The following is a 15096-nucleotide window of genomic DNA, read 5'->3' as shown; positions in this document are numbered from 1 at the left end:
CCATTGCCTTGTCGAAACTCCTTTTTGAAGGGACTGAAAGTTTTGACAACTAGCTGTCAAAGCTCTTTTTTCCCAGGGAAAAAAGATGATACACTTTTTCTCTGAGGACCTGAGCGCTTTGAAGTGGCTGTCAGTGGCTGAGAAAATGAGGACTGAGAAAGGCTGCCTCTTGTGATATTTGGGGTGGGGAGGGGGTAAGTTTTAAATGCATAAATGCCACAGGGGATGAAACAGGCCTTGATCTAGAAAGGAAAGGCAGCAAGCCAGGGCTAGCTATCTACAAGTGCTGCTTGGGCACTTGTGGGGTGACTGGTGCCAGCTGCAGCCAGGCTGAGTTCCGAAAGAGTAAAAAAGGGGTCTTGCACTTTTGCAGAATGTCTCACTGGACATTACCCACGGTGGGATTGGTTTGGATGACATGACATGCCACTTTAAAACAAAAGCTACCATAGGTAAAGAGATGCAGTGGCATGGCTGGTTGACCGAAAGGTCAACAGTTCGAATCTGCAGATGGGGTAAGCTTCCTTACTCTTTCCCAGCTCCTGCCAACCTTGCAGTTCAAAAACATACAAATGCAAGCAGATAAAAAGGTACCACTTCGGTGGGAAGGTAACAATGTTCCGTGCACTTCGGTGTTAGTCATGTTGGCCACATGACCACAGAAACTGTCTGCAGACAAACACTGGCTCCTTTGGCTAGGAAACAGAGATGAGCACCGCCCCCAAGAGTCAGACATAACTGGACTTTAATGTCAGGGGGAAACCTTTAATCTTTTAACCTTTAACCATGGGTAAGCAGGTCTGCATTTGGAAATGTGAACCAGGACATTGTGGATTTTGGTCATAACACGTATCATCATTAATTATAGTTCTCATGTGTTATTTTCAATTTTTCCCAGCATTTTTTACCCTAAGACTTACTTTATGTTGTGCGTTTTACAGGCCTTGACCTCTGTTAGTTGAAGGGTAACGTTTAGATCATGAATTAATTCTAGAATTTCACAGCTAACGCTTTTCGTGACATGGAGATAATCAACGATCTAGCCATTGCACTAACTCTTACTCCAAACACGCTCAGAGGCACTCCAGCGCTATCTGTGCCAGGAAAAAGCTCGGGTACTGAAAAGCAACGGACATCTTGGCTCAGGCAACGCTGGGTGTCTTACATTTGGTTGGCTCCGCTCCTCCCTCAATCGGGCACATACAGCCTGACTGCTCCAGTGAGACGAGGGAGGAACCCAGAGAGGAAGGCGAAGAAACGGATGCGGTACTAATAATAAAGCAGCAGCGAGGGCTAGAGCTTCATCTGAGCAAGGAAAAGAGGCACTAGGGATCAGGCAGAAGCCTCAAGCGTGGGATCATCGAGCACATGCCTCTGACGGATGCAGAACCGGCGCGCCCTCATCTGCGAGCCGAAGCAGCGCCTCGGATGACTACCCTCGGCCCCGGCGAAGACCTTTGGTCCAGCCTGCCTGAGTCCCTCCCCGCCCATCCTCCCGCCCACGGCCCAGCGCGCCCAGTACCCTCCTGCGCCTACCGTAGGTAACCGTCACCGTCAAGGCCGAGCTCTCACCGGGCACTGCCATCCCCGCTTGCGCCTTGCCTCTCCTCGCTCAGAGGAGGAGCTCCCGCCGAGTCCGCCTGCTGCCCGGCAGTGGCGCTTCCTCCCGGGCCGGAAACTGCCTGGGGCCCGTGGGAAGAGAGTGGGAAGAGCAGGCGGCTCCGAACCTGCTGTTGCTGCCACAGTGGGCGGGAGAGCAGCAAGTCACTCTCGGAAGATAACGCGTCCCTGGTATAATCCAAAGTGAGCCCATTTCATTCAGTGGAGCGTTCGCTCCTTGGGAAGTGTGTACAGCCTAAATGTATGAATCGCTCACTCACCCTTCCCCAACTTGGTGCCCTCTGGATGTTTTAGATTGCAATTCCCAGCAGGCCTGTGGCAGGCTGAGGAGGTTGCTGGGAGCTGTAGTCTAATATTTAATTATTTTTTATACCACTGAATAGCTGAGACTATACTTTTGGAGGATCCTTCCCGAAAGTGTTTCTTTACAGAACATGCGGTTAAACCATGGAATTCACTTCCACAAGAAATGACACCAATTTGGATGGTTTTAAAAGAGGACTGGACAAATTCATGAAAGATTAGGCTACTAGAAATGTTGGCTTCCAGTATCAGAAGCAGTACACGAGCTAATTGGGAACATGGGTAGAATAGTACTGCTGCGCTGTCCTGCTTGTAGGTTTCCCACAAGCATCTGTTTGACTACTGTGGGAATAAATGGACCTGGGTTAATCCAATATGGCTCATATGTCAGAAGTATTATCAAGATCAATGAAACATATGGGTACTTCCCATTGAACCACAAGCCCAGAGTGCATAATTACCTAACTTCACTATTGCCATGATAGTGCCTTTTTAAAGCCAGGGTTGAAATAGATTTGCAACCCATGGTTTCAACTTAAATCTGGTGTGTTTTACCGGTGGCTCATTAAAAGGGGTGAGTACACAGCATAATTTGGGGCAAGCACAAACTGGCCCCAACTCCTCCCCCTCTGAAATTTCACTTAAGCCAATGTCACCATGTATCTACACATGGCTGTGTATCTACACCAGGCTGAGAAAGTCTCATTAAGCTGCCACTTGAATCTCAGTTAAAGACAGCTGATCTGAGTAGTCAACAGGGACTTTCAAGGCCTGTGGTCTCAGTAAACAATCAGTATTTTATTAACTATCAATATATTTACAAGTAAGTTACAAAAGATTTATACACCTTAATCTGCCTCTGTTGCTGTTAAAAGTTTATTAGAACCAGTGGTACAATTTAGGTGCAAAGAAAGTAAGTATTTTAAGACACTGAGATTAAATATTAATTTTTAAATTAAGGCTTAAATCTTAATGTGGACACTATGTATTTCACTGAGCTCAGTGAGACCTGCTTGCAAGCAGGTGCTTAGGATTGCAGAGTAGATGTTTTAAGAATACAGCCTTATCTTTCCCAGCCTTGTACTTCTGAAGTCAAGGAAGCAACATGTCTTAACTACATGTTAAATTTATTTCTGGCTCCCCCCCTCCCCCATACACACACCCATTTTACCTGGCAAGAAAGCTAGTAAATGATAAATAAAAGCATGTTAGGCAAATCACGCCTGTGGCACAGGCCTGTCTCTTCATCATACACCCCATCCTATATAGCTAATGCCCATTCCTCCGAGGTGACAGACTCACACTTTACAATACCACCAAATGCATAAATGGAGAGCTCCTTTAATATGTCATATCTGCCAGGAATGTGCAGAGCAATCTTTTAGGACCTTTCTTAGCCACATCTCCTGTCTCCAAACGGTGATATTTATCCAACCCATCTGCTGATGGACACATTTGTCAGTCATCCCTGACTGCCATGGCAACACTTACTATGAAAGATGGTTCTGAGATCTCCTGTGTCCATGAGAAGAGTGCTGGGTGCTGAATCCATCCAGGTGAGTCCTCTGTGCTTTGCATATGGGCATTTTCTTCTAAGAATCTTAGCATAGATGGTAAAGTTGCTCTTGCCTTCATTTTTGATTTCTAATAAAACCTGTCCACTTAATTTAGATATGGTTAGACTTATTGGTCTAAACCCAAGGAAAGGTTTTACTCGTACCACCCAACTCCACTAGCCTAAACTGCTGGAAGCTACCTAGTTTTACCTACTGGGTGATAAGAGGAAACCAAGCTGCCCTTGTCTGCCGAGACAAAAAAGTTTCAGGGCTATGCAACCTGTTACCCTCCAGATCGGTTGAACTAGAACTACCATAGCTACAATCAACATGAACAAAGGTCATGCATTTTGGAATTTGTAGTCCAGAACTATTAGAGGACACCAGGTTGCCTACCTCTACTCCAGCTGGTCACTGACTTTAACAAGGCAAATCATTGTGTTGAAGCTCTGGATTTTTGTTCTAGCCATAGTTACAGGAAAAAGGAAGGTGGCAGCAGAAACCTACTAAGAAAGTAAGAGTATGCACCACTGTCCTACCACACAAAGCATATCTGGTTCAATATAAACCAGAGAAATGAAGCCACTGAATTAAAGAGCAAGTCTTAACAGCTTGTTCTATTGTTTTCTTACACTTCAATCTTAATGTGACTTTTTAATTCTAATATAAAATTTCAAAATATGCATGCTTAGAGTGGAAGATAATACTTGTTTATAAGTATGGTGCTAACTACCAATGTCAAATAGTGTCAGGAACAAATGGACAGATTGGTAAAGTTTGGCTTCTCATTTTTCTAATCTTGGAATTCATTTTCTTCCTATTTCTGCATCACTTAGCCATTTTTTAGGTCCAACATATAAATCTGCATGCATCCTTGTACATTTTACCCAATACCTGCATGTCTGAGAGAAAGTATAGTGTGGCAATTGCAGTGTAGTACTGGGGACCCAGGAACTTTGAGTTCTAGTTCCCATTTGACCATGAAACTCACTGAGTGACTGGGCCAGTTACTCAGTCTCACCCTACCTTACCTCACAGGGCCATTGCCAAAAAATGGAGAGGATGAAAACAATGGGATCCTCGCAACAGATAAAAGGTGGTATATAAATGTAATGCGATAATGATAATGTTGCCTAATATATGCATTTTTCAGTCAGTTCTAATAGGAATGCATGTTCGTATTTTCATATATGCATTTTTCTGCACAGTTTTCCCCAATATATGCATTTTCAGATACAATTTTCTATTTAAAAGGTATCACAAATATAAATATTGAAGTCTAAGTATTTTAGCTCATGGCTTGATTGGGTTATGAAATGCAAATTACGCTTACATTAAAATGTAAACTGAGTTTCTCCCCACCTTTAACTCAAGGTCCCATGGCCAAACTCTAACCACCTGAGGAATACCAAGTGTCCTCATCTCAACCAACTGAGGTATCTGGAGAAAGTGATGGCTCTCATAGTAGCACTTTCCTAGGAAAGGGTTATTCAATCAGTTTTCAGCTCCTTTAGCTATGTGTATTCTCCCATAACACTAGCTACTAACCAGGAATTCACATTTTCCAAAACATAAGTATAACAGAACAAAGACTGGGGTGCTTCCTGGAATCTGGACATTCCAAAACTGAATTGCATATGTTTCTCATGTAGAGATGAAAAGGATTATGAATTTAGCTGAAGATCAATAAAGAAGTTTATAGTTTGGCCTTTTCTAGTAACAGAGACAAAAAGAACTGTGTGTTAGAAAGATACCACACAAAAAGATCAAGCTACCCTATATGGTATATGATTTATGTCAAATAGATTATACACAGTAATCTTTGCATATATTTGTTAAACAACTACACTAATGACTATAGCAAATAAATAGGGATGGATCCAAATTTAGTCAGAGAAGACCCATTGAAATAATGGACTAATTAGGTTCCAATGATTTGCAATCTAAATATGACTACATTTGGATATAGTCCATTAGCAATAAAATCAAAATTGAAGTATTCCTATAGCATGTGCATAATCAAAGCAAGCACAATAAAGTTATTTGAACATAAAGCATCACAACCACCCATTGTTGTCCAGAAAAAGAAAAGAAACTATAAATAGCCCCAAATGTAATACTTCTACAACACTGATGAAGCCAAATCTTGGAACATTGAATGACTACAAGTGAATGAAAGAGTAGTCTCAATATCTTGCTGTTAATAGAAAAACTAGTAATAAAATATGTTCAAAGGAGAGGAATCAACAGTCATCATTCACTCCATATTTCATAACATGGTGATATGGAGTGGTACTGGAAAACTAAGATCTCCTCCACCTCAAATATTTTCGTTTAGAAATTTGTAAGATGAGAAACAGTGCTTCCAATGAACTTGTTATGTTGCAGGGATCTGTGGCAGTCCAAATTCATCCACCAGTACACCATCCTATGAGAAGGGGAAAAAATAGCAGTAATTTCTCTTTTCCCAAGCTATTAAGTGGTATGCCACATAGAAAATTAGTGAAAATTAATTTTATGTCTGTATCTTGTACCAAACAGTGCACCCACACTTCATAAACCATTTATTTAAGTTAATAAGCCACTTTGCTAATATTTTCTCTCAAAGAAGCTTGCAATAATTGAACACTTGATTATGTCATTACATTTACTTTACAAAGAGATAAGTAATGTTTTGCAAATAAACAGAAGTACTTATACCATAAAGAAAATGGTAATCTGAAGATATCCAAAGGAAGCTTTTATTTAGTTTCAATTAAAATGAGAGGAGTCAAACCATATTTGCTTGCCCACTAAAGTCATAACAGAGAAACATGAATTTATGAGCAGAGAGTTATTCTCTCTATATACACACACACACTTTTTGATAATTGAGCAGAAATTTACATAGTATTAGATGTTACATAGTAACATGGAAACTTAGGGCTTAATTCAAGCATCACATCAAACCCTGGTTTGCACTTACCATAGTTCAGAATTCAGACAGAATTCAGATACACAGTAAGCAAACCATGGTTTTGAGCCATTTGTGTTTTCCATGCTTTTTGCATTCAACTTTTAAGTTCATTCCCATGTTTATGTTACAGCAGTCTCTGGAGCTGCATATTGTTAATTCAGCTATCATGCCAAACCACTGTTAGTGATAAAGTGTAATTTGCAAAGTCACTTCAAACCAGAATACTGTTTCCGTCTGTGAGGTGATGACAAACAATGGTTTGCAAATTCAGGTGTCATGCCAAACCACATTTGAGTTTCCTTAACCATTGTTTGGGACTAACAGTAACCTTTCTTTTGCTTTTTCTCAATAGGAAGAGCAATAAACAAAAATAATGTATTCTATGTGGTTGAGATTTTGACAGGGGCTCTGTTGCAAATATGTTTGAGTTTATATACAGCTTACAGTTAGGGTGAATGGAAAGGAAACTCACTTTGTTTTTTGCATCAGTTGGCACACCCTCTGGAATTGATGGAACAGATGCAGCTTCGTCCAGATAGGAGTTATCCTCATCAGCAAGGAGTTCATCACCGAGTGCCTCCAATTCTGTAATTGTTGTTAAAACGTTAGGACAAAAATGTATACTGATTAACAACAGACACTGATGCTGGATGAACTTGCCCAAAATATGATATACCTGATTTAAATGCAAATAGTACAACACTTGTAAAATTATCGTTACTGAAAATATTTAGCCTGCTCTCATGCTAGTTCTCCAAAAATAACAGCTCATTTCTTTGTAATAATTAACAGCTGTTTAAAGAATTTATATCCTACTCTTTAGCCAAAAAGGCCTCTAGAGTGGCTTAGAGATAAATAAAAAAAGTCTTTTCTTTGAGCTTACCATAAAAAAGCACAGAAGGAAATGATAGGGAGAGAAAACAAAAACTGAATCACCAATTCCTAATGTTAGCTATATCTGTTATTTAGAAGCCATTATTCCATACAAACATTTCCTTGCTAAAATAAAAAAGGGGGTAGAAAGTATTTAGGGGAAGAAACAGAAGACTTCTGCTCCATTTACTTGAACCATTAAGTTGGAATACATGGTGACAAGCATTTCTAGTATGAGTTTCACTCACTAACAAAATTCCATAGAGGGGTCATATCAAAGCAAGCCCTGCACTTTAGAACCCAAAGCTAGGGGTTAAGCCTGCAAAAATACAGGAAACAAACTGTTTAGAGCAGGGGTGAGGAGTGTGTGGCTTGCTGAAGGTTGTTGGACTACAGCTCCTTAGTGAACATAGCCAGTAAAGAAGAATGATGGGTGCTACTAGTCCACTCTGTTTCCCATCTACTAAGCTTCATAGGAGTGTTCTTATCTCCATGATGCAGCAACCTCTGAAGGTGGAACAACGAATCATCTGTTCATTCAGACATCACACAAAACCACAAGCTTGGATCCAACAAAGCAGCATGAGTTTAATTATTTCTTACTTTGCATTTATATCCCACCATTTTCCCCTTGCAAGGAAGCCAAAGCTGCTTACACGATCCCCTCCATTCCATTTTACCCTCATAACAACCACTCTATAAGTTGGGTTAGTCTGTGTCTGAGTAATTGGCACAAAGTAACTCACTGACCTGCATGGCTGAGAGGGGACTAGAACCCAGGTCTTCCAGGTTCCCAGTCTAACATTCTAACCAGCATAGAACAGTGGCTCTCATGTTTTCTTCATGCTCAAGACAAGGTGAATCTTGGATTTCTACCACTGATCACCGCTCATCAATATTTTTTTCCTTTAACTCAGAATATGAGCCTTCCCCATCCTGGTGCTTTCCAGATGCTTTGGGAGACAATTCCCAGCACTCCTGACCATTGTTCATGCAGACTGAGGCTGATGGGAGTTGAAGCCCAAAGTATCTGGAAGGCACCAAGTTTGGTAAGACTGTATTAATCTACAGTTAAGCTTTCTTAATTAAGATCTGGCACAGCTGGAATTAAGTATGTGTTATCTATCCTGGACCTATTAAATGCTGGCCCTGGTAAAATTGGTAACTTACCTGCCTCCAAGTCTTCTTCATCAATTTCTGGAGTTCCATAGCTACGTCCAAGTGCTTCCTGAATTTCACTAGCATCTTCCATCATATCTTCCAACTGGTCTTGTAGGTCCTGAAGTTTATCATAAAATATAAGACCAAATTTTGGTAGGTCTACTTAATAATTGGACGTTCATCACTATTCATTAGAACTTATTGGTTTGCTTTAAATGAACAAAGCCTTGTTGGATACTTTGTTAATTAACTTGGTTGATATGTAATACAAAATCACTGATTTTTAACTGACTTAAATTCAATAGATGTCAATGGGTCAAATCAAAGCATAAGTAAAATCTGAATCCAGCCCATTGTACTTTCTCGTCCATACCCCTCAAAGAGTTTTAATTTAAAATGTTGTTTGCCTGATTCAAGATACCACTTATACAATGTGTTTGCTGGGACTCACATAAAACTAAAGAGGGAAAGGATAGGCCACTAAGAAGAGGAAAAGCAAATAATATTTAGTTCAGTATTAAAAGCAAATTGTAGATTTTTGAGTAATTATGGTTTGTTGTTTTTTAAGGAAACACTGCAACTCACCTCAATCTGATCAATTTTTACTTGTTTATAAGCCTTTTTCATTTCCTTTACTCCCAATTTCATGGCGTCAACCTAGAAAAGTAGCCAGATAAGGTTCTTAGAACCACTATATCACATATAAAATATATCTCAAAACCGAAATGAAAATAAAAATTACCGTTGTTTTTGTATCTTTCAGAGACTGGATGGTATAATTAGCTTGTTCCATATTGAAAGATTGCTGGGCAAGGTTATCCCTTTGGTTTTCATACCTACATTTAAAACATATAACCATTAGACATTCTGCTATCCTAAGTCACAAACTAGTAATATCTATTGATTCCAGAGATCTAGATTAGTATTACATATCCAGTAGAGCACATCTACAGCCCTGTCCAAAGGTTTAGGGGAAGAATGGACAGCTGCAATGTAATTACAGCTCTTGTAGCAACTTTATCGACCTTCCAGATATTCTAACAAGTTTTAAATCACATCCTAATTAAAAGTTTGTTCACTGTCATACTGTAAGGGAAAAATAGTTTTTTTCAAGTTGTAAAAAACAGGGGCAATGTATGCATTAGCATTACATCCCTGTTTCCATGTAATCACCTGCATATGCATGGGCAAATATGTGTCTTAACTATGAAGCCCATACTCCTTGGTAATGCTAACTTTATTGTGAACCCTCAGCAGTTTGTCCTAATTTACTCACTGCATGATGCTGACAGCTTCATGCCAGAGTGTTCCCTGGAAATATTCCTTATGCGTCCAAGGAACTTGGTTCTTTCCCCTGCTCTCTTCATTGTAGCTTTCTCTGCTCCTCTGGTGTGCACCTTTATGTCTCTCTGCAATCAGAAGATGGTGCAACTGCCAGAAGTGAATGTACTTGGCTATGACTAGAGTCAAGGAAAATGATAGGCAAAATGGAGAAGAGACCCTTCTTAGCCTGTTCTCTGCATGAGCCAGTAATCTTGGGAAGTGGCTGGATGGTGACAAAGCTGACCTGGCTACAAAATCAAAATTTGAAATTACCCTCTTCCAACTTTCTCCAAATTAGTACTCTGTTTTAAAGGTAAAGATTAAAGAAGTTTCAAACTTACATTCGCTTCTGTTTTAACACCCTCAGAGCTTTCTGCTTTACCATGTTCTAGAGAAGAGGTAACAATCAGATGTCAATAGCAATAAGGACTGGTTAATCAAATACTGGGTACAACACTTAAGATTCTCAATTTTAAAGATGTATATATCACCTTTCTGCTTATCCATGATGGTTTACAAACACAAATGAGAATGTTCTTTGGTAACATTATCAGGCCCATCTATAGTCCATAAACTACTTAGGTAAACAAAAGTCTTAAGAATTTCCAAAAAGTATTTTTATGCAAGTTTTAAGAGACCACCATTCCTTCATGGAGCTCAAGGTTCATTCACCACCACTTTTTAAGCTCATAACCACCTCAAGTAAATTAAATTGACATAAATTAAACTAAGCAGAATTCTAAATGTGGGTCTTTCCTCACTGAAGTTGAACAATGCCTCCCATACCGTAATAGCTCTTTCATTTTCTTAACAAGGGAAAATGGCTATATTATATATTACAGCCTGTTTGCATTCTTATAGCCAGGAAATTCTGCAGCATTATTTTAGAAAGTGAAGCAGCTTGCACTTTAGTTTATGCACTGGAACAGCAAAATATGTGAGAAAGCTGCTATCTACATTTACAGACTGAGAATTAAGGGTGAGAGGCAAGCAAAGATTTACAGGTACCCTAGGCATGACAGCAGTACTATACATTAGGTATTTTCTTAACCCTGGGCCAGATCTGAGATGCTGAGACAACTATTGCAGAAGAAACATTCAGCAACGCAGATAAAACCTGGAGAACTAGTATTATATGAGATAGCAGCAGCAATCGTCGCTTCACCCAAAATTGCTAACATCTTACCTTTGCAGGCCCCTCCCTCATTTTCTTCATTTGATCTTTATACTTCACCAATTCTGCATCAAGCCTAGAAATTTTCTTGTCAATAGACTCTGCTCTGCCCTCCACCTTTGGGGGGGGGGGAAGAGGGAGGGAGTGGGGGGAGAGGGAGAGAGAGGTCCTATTTACTAATGGCAAACACAACTGCAGATGCTGAAGCAAAGCAAGACTATCACAGCAAATCTTAAAGAAACCCAAGTATGCTACATGGTGATCACACTCAAAACACTAAAAATGCAATCAATAGCAACTTAATATCACAATAATATTAATCAATAATTAATATTAATAATATTAATCATTAATGCACAGACCCTGGGAATTGCTAATCCAGAATCAAAATATGGGATGAAGAAATAGTGCTTATATATTTCCACTTATACTGGTTCTTTAGTACTCCTGAATGTGCCAGACAACAACAAAAGTAACACTTGGGCACTAGGAAACAAAGTGCTATGGCTGGAAAATACATCCACCCTGTAATCTTTTCTCTGCCCAGTACCTCTCTGTGTTTCTAGCATCAAAGCATTAAAAAAGCATTATTTCCATTCCAAAGTTGCCCCTGCGCACTGCATCCTTTGTTTCCATCTTGGCTAGTGTCCAAAGGTTAGTTACACATAGGGTGTAACTAACCTTTGCACTTGTGTTTCTCAAACATCACCAATTTGAGTCCTTTAGCTGTGGTGATTCAGAGGGAGAGGGAAAAAGATTCAAGTACTATCAGGATACCTTGCATCCTGGAGACCCCAGTCTCCTCTTCTACCCTCCATCCACTTCCTGAGTGATCTTGGGTTACCTGTGTATGGAGTGATGGACTAGATGGACCCATAGTCTGAGCCAACATGGTTGTTCCTGTATTCACCAAGGTCAATTTTCTGACCGTGGGGAAGCAACAAACAATTATTTTCATGCCTGCTACAAATTGCCTATCTTAAAGTGCTTGGACTTTCCTTTAGGAAGCACTTGTCTGACATTAATACAGCCTAGGTACTGCAGTTACAACATACTGTTAACTTGGAGCAAGATATAAAAGCTGTAATTCTGTGGTCCTTAGCATGCCTTCTGAAAGGTCATACGAGTAGGATAGGGAAGCAAATCCATCCTTGGAAAGATGGATTTGACCATAGATGCTCTTTTCCTTCCCCCACAAAATCTTCCACAGCCTTTATATCTCTAGTATCAGTAGTGGCCAAAAGGGAAAGATCAAGAACCGGTGGGAAACATATCATAAAAGGATCAGGGAAGAATCCAAAGACTTCTTGGCAGACCCTTGACAAGGGGGTCATTTTCAGCCATCCGGAACTATTGCATGTAACTTTTCTCCTTTTGGTTGTAATGAAAAGAAAATTGTTTTAAGAACTGGAACAGGTTGGAAGATGCTATTCTTCCTTCCCTTTTGCCAGCTTTCTAAATCTGAATATGATGTCAAGGAGACTTTTTATAATGTTTATTATTAAATTATTATGGATTTTAAAATATATTTTACAATTGTAAAACAGATTTATTCCTAAATAAATTATCTTGAATTTAGGAAAAACATTATGGACATCTTCAATTTAAAAAAATATTTAAAAGGCATTTAAATAACCACCATCTACTGGGAATGTTTTTTTTTTTTAAGGCGACTAGTTCAGTAGAATTTTGTCCATCCTTTGGTTTTATAGTGTCGAGGTCTAGAGAAATTTGGTGTTGTTTTCAGCTAGAATTCCCATGGTCCATCAAGTGTATATTCAGATTCTCCTAATACTCAGCTAACCTGTTTTCCATGATCCCAAGGGTGCACTCTTGCTGGCTACATCCCATTCAAATCTATCAAGTACAGTGTTCCATCCATCAGATTAACCTCTTAATATTGTCCTCCTAATAACCTCCTAACCTCTGCATGTCATGAGTGGAGCCGGCTGCAGTCGGGGGTCAGACTAGATGGCCTGGGAGGCCCCTTCTGACTCGCTCTGTTTCTATATTTATGATGAAAGCCTGGTTCTGGGTCCCCACAGTTTCAGAAGAGACATAGATGGCTGCCAGATGGAATACTTCCACAACATCTTTTGAACTTGCTCACCTCATCTACCTACCTGGTGCCAAATTGGATGGCCTTTACATGACAGGTCAAAACTATCTGTAAATGTTGTTTTTTTTACTGGTACTTTTACTGCTGCTGTGCTGTATTTCTTACTAATTTGTTGTTATTTACATCTATGATTTTGAGGTGATACACATACTTACATAGAGGCTTCTCTTCCTATTATGCTGGATCAAAGATCTATCTTGTCCACCATTCTGTGTACAACCCAATGTTTGTAGGAAACCTACATACTCCCTCATATTCTCACTGATGTGCATAATACTGTATCTGGAACTGGAGGGAACATACAACTATCAGGACTAATAGCTATTCATAGCCTTCTCCTCCATGAGTTCATCCAAGTCCCTTTGAAAGCTATGCAAATTGGTAGCCATCACCACATCCTGTGATGAATCCCACAATTTGACTCCTATCTCTTTTTAATCTGTTCTGAATTTCCCACCAAGATTCTGTCCTGGATCTTCATATACCAATCAGCCTCAGCTGCTGCCTCAACTGTCATCAACACCAGCTATTCCAGCAATCAGTGTTGAGGGTGTTAACGACAAGACTGGGCTATTCCACCAGTCCTGTGGAAAAGCTGCTTTTCTCCTTTCCTCTCCCTGTTCTATTTACTTTGTATGTCATATCGTTTAGATTGCAAACCAGTGGGCAGAGTTGGTCTTATTTTACCAATGATTTGTAAGGCATTTCAGGGGCCTTTTCGGCTAAGAACAAGATAAAAATACTCCAAAAACACAGTCCTATATAAATTTAGCTGACCAGGGCATGCTGGCAGTCGTAAGCTTTGCACAGGTTTACACCCTAAGTAAAACTATAAATTAAACCTAGAATTCAATTTAATTGAACTGGAGGGTGCTCACTTCTAAGAATACTGTTACACTCGATTATAAATTGAAGTGAAAATCGAAGTTAAGAGTCCGGATAAACAGCGGCCAGCAGCCTGATCCAGCCTCTGGGAATCCCACACATCAGCAGCAGGCATCGGGTGCACCACTAGTAGAGTACGGCCCACTTTCTGCCCACCTCCAGATGATAAAGAACGGCATGTAGTAATCTGCGGACAGGGACCACTCTACGCAAAGCCCATAGAGCGAACGACAGCCCCCACACACGACCAGGGGGCGGTTCCCTTGGCAGCAGGGGGAGCGCCGCTGCCACCTCTTCATCCTCTCTTCCTCCCGCAGGAACCCACCGTGCCGATGCAGTCCGTCAAATTCGGGGGCGGCGCCTTAGGCTTCGACTTGCCAAACAAGCGGTTCATTTCGGCAGGTGTTCAAACGAACGCAATCAACCCAAGTAGACAAACAATGGGACAACCAGGAACTTTCCACCGAGAAGACCGCTTGGATCCGGAAGCAACCCAGTACGCTTGCGCCCCTGCTCACTCTTTGAACATAGCAGCCAATCAGAGAACTGATAGAGAGATTACGTGAGGCTTTCGTCAAAAACAGCGAGGTGATTGCGGAAGAAATTGTGTATAGATGAACTCTTCCGCCTTGGTTTGAGCCAATTTAAAAATTCATAATTTTCATTTTATTCATAAAGCACAACATCCGGGAAAAATAGTTCATACTACAAAAATCTATTAACAGCTCTGCAAAATTAAAGTCTTAGGAGCTTGCCTGGAGGTTAAAAAGCAGAGCCAACTGAGGGTAAGAGATCTACATCCTTGGTAACACAATAGAAAAAGCCTTGCCTTACATCCCATGTGTACTTCAAAAAATGGTGGAACGTACAGCGGTGCCTCTGATGTTAAATGCAATAGGACAATAGGATGATATATCAGACAGTCCTTCAAGGGTCCTGATTCCAAACGTATAAAACAAGTGCTACTACTTTGAATTGTGTCCAGAAATTCATTGGAAACCAGTGCAGATGAAATAAAGCTAGTATTACAAACAGCCACATGGGCTCCAGAAATCAGTCTGCTGATCACATTTTGCACCACCTAAGATTTTCAAATGTTTTTACAAAGCAGCCCAGTGCAGAGCAT

The 15096-nt window shown here is 40.3% G+C and overlaps 2 protein-coding genes across 2 annotated transcripts in view; both read right to left on the bottom strand.

Moving 5' to 3' along the window:
* LOC123034693 (zinc finger protein 830-like) overlaps positions 1-1676 on the bottom strand; it is an 82686-nt gene extending 81010 nt beyond the window's left edge. Inside the window, exon 1 of the mRNA XM_044452270.1 lies at positions 1537-1676. Coding sequence (XP_044308205.1) covers positions 1537-1585 — 49 coding nt within the window. The 5' untranslated portion in view covers positions 1586-1676. The remainder of the gene's footprint in view (positions 1-1536) is intronic.
* Positions 1677-5156: 3480 nt separating this feature from the next.
* Positions 5157-14457, bottom strand: CHMP5 (charged multivesicular body protein 5). The gene is made up of 8 exons (XM_044452197.1): positions 14296-14457; positions 10979-11083; positions 10134-10180; positions 9212-9305; positions 9055-9126; positions 8479-8587; positions 6908-7020; positions 5157-5907 (listed from the first exon to the last, which is right to left on the bottom strand). The coding sequence occupies exons 1-8, from the start codon at positions 14362-14364 to the stop codon at positions 5857-5859; spliced, it is 660 nt and encodes a 219-aa protein (XP_044308132.1). The 5' UTR covers positions 14365-14457; the 3' UTR covers positions 5157-5856.
* Between the last annotated feature and the right edge of the window lie 639 nt (positions 14458-15096).

Source organism: Varanus komodoensis, unplaced genomic scaffold (assembly GCF_004798865.1).
Source record: "Varanus komodoensis strain SLA01 unplaced genomic scaffold, ASM479886v1 scaffold10, whole genome shotgun sequence".
Classification (NCBI taxonomy): Eukaryota; Metazoa; Chordata; class Lepidosauria; order Squamata; family Varanidae; genus Varanus; species Varanus komodoensis.
The sequence above is the reverse complement of the archived record's forward strand: the minus strand, read 5'-3'. Positions and strand labels throughout refer to the sequence as shown.

Excerpts from the sequence above, each read along its gene's own strand:
- CHMP5 (XM_044452197.1), bottom strand. The coding sequence starts at position 14,364 with ATGAACCGCTTGTTTGGCAAGTCGAAGCCTAAGGCGCCGCCCCCGAAT. Across the intron at positions 9,306-10,133 it reads GTGTTAAAACAGAAGCGAAT|GTATGAAAACCAAAGGGATA; the intron begins GTAAGTTTGAAA and ends TTTTAAATGTAG. Across the intron at positions 8,588-9,054 it reads TAAAAATTGATCAGATTGAG|GACCTACAAGACCAGTTGGA; the intron begins GTGAGTTGCAGT and ends GATAAACTTCAG.